General features: G+C 39.3%; 1 protein-coding gene across 1 annotated transcript in view; it reads left to right on the top strand.

Annotated features, from left to right (window-relative positions):
• The first annotated feature begins 749 nt into the window (after positions 1 to 749).
• Positions 750 to 8,216, top strand: part of LOC128805918 (dynein axonemal heavy chain 5-like) — a 147,201-nt gene continuing 139,734 nt past the window's right edge. Inside the window, exons 1-5 of the mRNA XM_053974941.1 lie at positions 750 to 912; positions 3,615 to 3,715; positions 5,181 to 5,369; positions 5,476 to 5,550; positions 7,883 to 7,969. Of these exons, the coding sequence (XP_053830916.1) occupies positions 750 to 912; positions 3,615 to 3,715; positions 5,181 to 5,369; positions 5,476 to 5,550; positions 7,883 to 7,969 (615 nt within the window). The remainder of the gene's footprint in view (positions 913 to 3,614; positions 3,716 to 5,180; positions 5,370 to 5,475; positions 5,551 to 7,882; positions 7,970 to 8,216) is intronic.

Below are 8,216 nucleotides of genomic sequence, written 5' to 3'. Positions count from 1 at the left end.
ACGCCTTGCCCAGACCCCAGGGCGCTGCCGTGCCAGCAAGGGATGTGTCGGGAGCGTGCTGTGGCCGCCGGGATGCAGCTCTCACCACGACCTCCCCTGGCTCGGCACCTCACAGTCGCTGAGGCTCAGGGAAGCAGCGTGCTTAGGGTTTAATTTATACGTGAGAGAAAACTACGGCGCTTTTTAAAAGACAGGTGGTTAAGAAATGAGCGCCGGCTTGCTGAATCCAGTGGGAAATGGGGGCAGGCGAGGTGCCTGGTGGGGGCTGGGTTGCTTGCTGGGTTTTGTGTAGGGGTTGCCATAGCAGCTGCCAGCAGCTCCAAGCGCCCAGGGGAGACCGCAGGCGTAAAAACCTGCTTGGGATTCAGCAGATGCCGCAGCCGGCGCTCGGTGCCCGGCACTTCACAGCGGGACCTGCGCCTGCAGGAGCTTCAGAAGGAGCTTAACCTGTCCTCCAGTGTGTGAGTTCCCACCTGCGGCAGTCTGATTGGACAGAAAGTATAGTTATGCAGTTAGAAATAAAGTTTTGGTAACAGGCGCTCGCAAAGAAGATTTTATAATTTCGAAAACTGCTTAGATCTCTTCTTTTTAAATCACCGACTGAAAGTAGAGGTATTTTTCCCCCCTTTCCTTGCTAGTCTGATGCCGTAACAGGGAGAAAAATACTGAAGGTGTCTTTATTACAATGTTACACTATGTAGTCATTTTCTGTATTGTTGATTTAGGTTGATTTTTCTGGAGTGCTGCAGATGGAGGAGACTGTAGGAAGTGAAACTGAGTTAGGGGTAAGAGACGAGCCCAGTTCCTCTTATGGTCACTCTGCACAGCAGGAGTCAGAGCAACTGAGAGCAATGCAACTTTCTTCTAAACCTCATATTGATCTCTGTCCACCTCTCGTTGCTATAAAAAAAGGTAAGGGAAAAAATAATAACTACTTCATGTCAGCTTTGCATGGGAAAAAAAAAAAATCCAGGAAGAAAATGAGAAACCAATTATTAAGCAGAGTGTTTAAGTTTATATATACTCCGTGGGTATGTGCTATTCTGAATCTGCCAGTGTAGGGACGGTATGTGCTGAATGTGCAGTTTTCAGCTTTATAAATAAATATGTACATATAAATAAATAAATGCATATATATACAGGGTCATCCACAGTGCAAGTCTGATACCATAGCAGATTTCCTAGTGTTGAATCATAGTAACATGATTCAAACAATTTTTTTTTTAATTAAAATGAGTAGTACTCCATAATATAGTGTATTTTGCAATATGACACATAATGTGGTATCTCTTTTCTGGCATATTTTAACAGTGGTAATAGATTAAATTAGTTAGTTCAAAGGTTATTGAACATAGCCATCTACTTCTGTGCCTGTGGGTGCATCCCTTACTTACGTCCACTTTGCTTATGTATTCACTGATCTTGTGGAAGAGGATCATGTTAGATAGTACTGAATAAATAAATATTCATGGCAACTGGGAGAGGGTGTGAGGCCCAGAGGAAAGCTAGCAGGGCAAAAAGGAGAACTAAAGGCTAGCTGGCCTCACCTCAGTCCCTGGGAAGGTGGTGGAGCGGCTAATCCTGGATACCATTTCCAGGCACACGAAGAACAAGAAGGTGACTGGGAGTAATCAGCATGCATTTAGCAAGGGAATAAATGTGAACAACCTCATTTCCTTTTGAAATTAAATCATTGGTTTGGTAGGTGAGGGGAGTGCAGTGACTGTGTTCTGCCTTTTCTTCAGTAAGGCTTTTGACATTCTCCTGTTGAGAATTTTTTATTGTTCCCCTTGAGGTGGGTTAGGCACACATTTGTGCTGAAATATATTAAAAAAATAATAACAATGCATTGGACAGTCTTAAAACCATAACCGATGCTACAGGAAGTCTGCAAAGATACTTCTTGAAGCAATTCCTTACTTGCACCAGCACCAGTCCTGTGAGCATCAGCATGGAGCATCTCAGCCCAGCCTTGGGTCCGTCTGCCAGCACCAGTGCTGCTGCTCAAAGGTGGATTCTGAGCCAGGCATTCCAGGATGGCTACTAGAAAAAGCTGTGGCTGTTTTTCATCACCAAGGGAAACTATACTCCTTTACAAGGATTGTTCTGCCTCTGGTATTCCTTCCTGCTTCCAGCTAGCTTAACCCCTTCTGCAGTTGGACCTTCTTGCTCTCTATGCCAGATTGTTCCTGGGTTACAAAGTACTGCTGATGAGCAGTTACAATTTAAATTTCCCCTTTGCTCCTGTAATATCCTCATAGAGAAGCTATGGAAGTGTGGGCTGTCTGAGCAGAAAGTGAGATGGATTGAAAACATTGCACAGACAAGCTCAGAGGGTGGTGATCAGCAGCACAAAGTCTGGCTGGAGTCTGGAGTAGCAGTGTGGGGACTCCAGGGGACAGTATGGGGTCCAGTCCTGTTCAACATCTTCATTAATGATCTGGATGATGGAGCAGAGGGTACCCACAGCAAGGTTGCTGATAACACATAAAAGGGAGGGTTGGCCAATAAATCAGAGGGTTGTGCTGCCATCCAGAGGAGCCTAGAGAGGCTGGAGAAAATTCCTGCACCTGGGGATAAACCAGTCCATGCAGCAATACTAGCTGAGGCTGAACAGCTGGAAAACAGATTGGCAGGAAAGGACCTGAGATTCCTGGTGGACAGCAAGTTGAACATGAGCCAAGAATGGCTCTTGTGGCAAAGGAGGCTGATGATACCGTGGGATGGATAAGGAGTATTGCCAGCAGATTAAGAGGGATGATCCATCCTCTCCATTCAGCACTGATGAAGCCTCACCTGCAGTAAGCTTACTTTAGGTTTCTGAGTACAAGAGTGACATGGTTTTACTGGAAAGAGTCCAGTGAAGGGCCATGAAAATGATGAAAGCAGTGGAGCACATCTCCTATGAGGAAAGGGTAAGGACCTGGGTCTGGGTGGGATCTTCTCTATGCATGTAAACGCCTGAAAGGACTGTGTAAATAAGAGGTGTAAAGAAGATGGAGTCAAACTCTTCTCCAAGGTGTCCAGTGATGGGACCAGAGGCAATAAATGGTGGAAACTGAAACACAGGAAGTTCTCTCCGAACATCAGGAAACACTGTGAAGGTGACTGAGCACTGGTGCAGATTGCCCAGGGAGGTTATGGAGTCTCCATCCTTGGAGATACTCAAAAGCCATATGGAAACTGTCCTGGACAACTAGCTTTAAGTAACCCTGCTTCAGCAGTATCCCTTCCAATCTCAACCGTTCTGTGATTCTGTATATAATACATATTAATCAGGCAAAAAGAGATACAATTTGATAGAAAATTTATATGGAAAGCAGTGCTATTAGAATTCGAGTTTTAGTCGCAATCTTATTATTCATATAAAATAGATTAAACAGTAATTCATGGAAGTTTGGTGAAATACTCATAAGCATTACTGCATGCTCCACTGGGGATCCTGTTTGCTGCCAATGATGGGATGTAAATATCGTATTTTGAGAAATAAACTGGTCTCATTTTCTCCAGTATGAGAACAGATTAGCTAGCAAATATGAGGACACAACACTGCAGATCTTGTAAATGCGTTTGTTGTACTTGAATAATTAGAACTTGTAATTTCTTTTAACTAGAGACAGAAAGCAAATATCATAGACATGGAGGGAACCTGAGGACAAGGAGCACTGAGCTAGAATCTGCTGTCACAGGATCATCTCTGACTACTGTTCTTCCGGCAAGTGTTTTTGTTCTAAAACAGGTGGTGGGTGACTTAACTACCTTTTGTCTGCTAAATGTTCTTCTATATAGATTTTTCTTTTAAGTGTTCACTGACAAAAGCTTGTCTAAACATGCTGAGTTCTTTCAGTCTCTGTTAATTGCAAGGAAAAAGAAACAGCGAACCACTCAAAAGTGGCTGCAGTGTTAGGGCACTGACTTTCTGTGCTTAAAATGTGTGTTGCTGGGATTTTGGCTTCTTTGATATATTTTTTTTTATCATCCACTGGTTAATATCCTTTCTTTGTAATGATGAAAATTAATGTTGTTTAAGAATATTTGAATAAGGTCATACTGCATCAGGGAAGGCATATGCAAAATAAGAGATCCAATTGTTGACATGGAAACCAGAGATGATAAAAGACTGACATAGATGAGTTGGGAGCTACATGGGGAATGACAATTAGCTTTTAGAGATATCAAAAGGGTACTGACCAACAACTACAGGTATTCAGACATTGTCACTGTCTCTTGGTCTCTGGGGGGAGCAGGTAGAGACAAGAGTGGGTAGAAAGCATCCATTCAGAGTCTGTGGTAAGACCAAATGGTAGGAAGCAAAGGTGAGAGTTGGCCAGCTTTTTTGTTTTTTAATCCAAGAATAGGAGTGACTAATTACAATTCCAATTAGTGTAGAGTACTGGGAAGTGATGTAATTTATCTTTTTTTCTCTCCAGTAAAAACTGTAAGACACTTCAGACGTTACCAAACCCCAGACACTCATGTCAGTGGGAGCTGTGTGTAGAGGGAAATGATCAGTGTGGTTACTTATTTACCCAAATCTTTAGTCTTCCATATAGCTTCCAGAGATTTTCTGTTGACTTAAATATATTATACACCATAACTATTTTCAGTCTTGTTCACACTGATAGGAAGATTTATAAAAACCCTTTTTTTACATAAATCTCCCTCTTTATAATTGCACTGCTACCTTTATATGATCTGTATATTAATCATCAAGTGTATATTTAGTCCTGTGGTAACTGGTTTTATAGTGATTTGGTTTATTTATTTCCTTTAAGGTAATAACTTGTTTCTATATATTAAAATGGTGGCAGTATAGAGATCGATCCTAAACCTGGAATATGGATATATAGAAGTTCGGAACCTGGATTCACAAAGCTGAGATTTGAACTAGAGCTGTTATAGTGCTAAATTTGTATTGTGACCTTAGCATGGATCTACATTTGGTTCTGAGATCCTGGAGTTCCAGATATGTAGTTTTTGTAGCAGCTTTATACTGAGAAATAATTCTGCCTTAGCAAGTTAATTATTACTGTTTTTTTCCTTGTACATTCCTTACATACAATTTTTTCATGTTCCTGCTTGATATGTAGTTTAAGAAACCTGCTTAAAGATCAACAATATAAAATACAATCTTTAAGTGAGGACAAATAATCTTTCTATAACAAACTTCTGTTTTGTAGTCTATTGTTAAGAAAAGTAAAGTACTTTCCAGTGAAAGCAGAAAAGAACTAGCCAAGCAAGCCAAAGTAACCAAAGAGGAGAGAAGAGCTCAGATAGATGGAAGACACAGGTATTTGATATCAAGATTAGCAGATGGGATAGACTTGAGTGAGCAGCAAGTGGAGGAGACTATTATTTCTGATGACAAGGTAAATATTAATTAAATTGTTATTACAAGAAATATTTATAGTGTTTTCAGTGTTTTGAAGCTATCTCACAATTATCTACAATTTTTTTTTTTTTTTTTTTTTTTAGTTTCAACTAATAGAACAATTCTTTGCCCCTAGTGGACTTAAAAAGTTGCTCTTCTTTTACCAAGATGTATTGCAGGTATGTTTTTGTTATTGCTTCTGCAAAAGCAAATTTACATTAAAAAAAAAAAATCACACAACTGTTGCAGAATTCAAAAAATATTAATGGATCTTTTGTTTTGCTATTTATGCCAGTGTGAAAGAACTTGGACCTCACTGTTTAAATATTTGCATCTTGGCCTACATGGAAATTGCAGGATGCCTTGTGGTGTAGTTTGATACTCTTATTGTTTTCACAAAAGAAAACTTAAAAATGGCCGAGTAAAAATTCAGATTTCAAAAGTGGTAGAGATAATTGAGATAATAGAGATAAATGAGTGTTCATAGTATTCAGAGTTTAAAATACTAGATTAGCTAGCATAAGTATTATAGGAATGGGGGAGCTGTTTGTGTAAGAACCAGTTTATTTTCTTTTGGTTTGAACTGCACTAACTCCACTATGGACAAAGCAATCATTCAAGGGAGTGAAAAATGATGCAATTTCTTTCTAAATTAAGGTGGCATCATGTTCAAGTCTGTCCCATTCTGCAGAAAATAAGCTTGGAAAACTGTGACTAGAAATAAGGTAGTTGTGGTCCCCAAGTTGTATTTTTCTCCCTTTAAGTTTTGAGAAGGAGAAGCCTCTCAAAAGAGCCTCTCAAAAGAGCGAAATAATTTGTTCAGCTTCCACTGAGTGTGTGATATCAGAAGGTGCCAAGTGACCTTGACATTGTCTAACACAACTGTTGTGGGCTTCCAGAACTGCAGAAGTCCTTCATCAGTCCTTTCAAATTGTGCCAGTGAAGAGCCATGGTAGGGAGAGCTAATGCACCCTCTGGTGGTATTTTGGGCTCGTTGAGGAGAAAAACTCCTCAATTGATAATTCTTGGTCATCAGTTAAATGCAGAATGAATTACAGAATCATTATAACCTAGATAAATTAAAAGAACTTTTGAGTGTTACTGGAATTGCTTAGAGACTTTGTAAAGCACAGAATGAGCTCTGCTGTCAAAACATTTTAATCAGTTTTTCATTTCACTGGGATTAGGCATGCACATTTCTGGGATGAATGTCTTATTCTCTGACTTAAATCAAGATGAAACTAAAAATCTTGACATTGTTTTCCTTAACTGACAAATCAGAAATAAATGCCCAGCCTGGGTTAAATGAATCATTTCATTGCTGCATTTAATTTTGTTTTATTTTTACCCTTTTAAAAATTAAAAAAAGTTATGAGAGTTCTGTTTCAGAAGCAGCATAGCATAAAAATGTTTCTGATGGAAAGTATGAATACCATCTCATCTTCCACCACATTCTGATGAGTGAAGAGATCTCTTAATTTGGCTGTTCTGTCAACAATTTGATTTCAAGCACACTGGAAAATTGGAGTTTACTCAAGGGCCGTACTAGATGTGCTTGCCCTGTTGTTCTTGAAGACAAAATACTGAGCAGGGCAGGCTATTGGCCTGACCTGTAGGCATGTCTTTACCAAGACTTAGCAAAGATTCTTTCTTTGCTGCTTCTCATCTCTTCATCTCTCTTTTTCACCATCTTAGGTACATGATGTTCACTTGAAACCACATGTAGAGGTCAGCAGATGCTGATTTGGGGTGGAAGTGAGAAGCCACCCCTGTGTATCACACATCACATATTTAGTCTAGCAGAGCTGAACACTTCTAGGAAGAAGGCTCTCCTCAACTTTAAAGAGAAATATACCTGTAAGCTTCTCCCACATTATTTTCTGTCACATTCTTCCAAGTTTCAACAGATTATTTTCCAAAACACATGACACATAATTAGGGGGAAGCAGATCTTTATTAGGTTTAAGCTTTTTTGTTGATTCAAAGAGAAGAGGTTAAAGATACATGTCAGTGGAGAGGGACCAGTGGCAACAAGGCTTCCCAGAGATAAAGTTTTCTGTGATGTCTGGTTAAAGAAATGGGCAGAAAGCTACATTCTTTTGCATTGTTGACAGGATCTAGCCGATGGCATTGCCTGTGTGTCCCATTCACAGTTACATTATGACTTTGCAGACTAAGCATATGATTGTTTTTCTGAGGCAGTTTGTTTTCATAGAGGAAGTTTCACTAGGAATCACTTCAGATTTAATTTCGGGGTTTTTTTCCCTGAGACTTTTCCCCCTTCTTGTTTTTGTTTGTTCTTGTTGTTGTTGTTTTCTGAAAGAATGTGTCTGTGAAATTGTTTACTGGGATTCAGGCAAAGCTTATTCTCCAGAGAATGCAAACCTTATGATTTCTATCTGGGAATTACAAACTGAATCAAAATAGACTTAGTTATAATTCAAATGGAGGAAATATTTGTATGTTATAGTTTTTATTTTATTAACCTCTTATTTATAATTTAATTGCTAGCAAAAGTCGAATGCATCATTGAGGTCAGATGGGTCAACAAACAATTTGCCTCAGAAGAAGTTATTTATTACCATGGGTTCCACTGAGGTATGGTTGAAAGAATTCATTAGATTACATTTAAAAAGTAAAATATTGAAAAGGCTTAACAGTTCTGCAGTGTTATACATATATATATTTATATATATATATACATTTTTGTAATCCTTGGATAGATATTTAAGTACTTAGTCTCTGTTCTCATAATGCAGGGTCTCCCAGCATTTCTTGAGCTGAGGTTGGCCTTCATCTGTAGTGATTTCACTATCTGAGAGGAGAGCAGGTCAAATAAAACCTT

Source organism: Vidua macroura, chromosome 1 (assembly GCF_024509145.1).
Source record: "Vidua macroura isolate BioBank_ID:100142 chromosome 1, ASM2450914v1, whole genome shotgun sequence".
NCBI classification, from domain to species: domain Eukaryota; kingdom Metazoa; phylum Chordata; class Aves; order Passeriformes; family Viduidae; genus Vidua; species Vidua macroura.
Note: the sequence above shows the minus strand (reverse complement) of the source record. Positions and strands in the feature narration are given on the sequence as shown.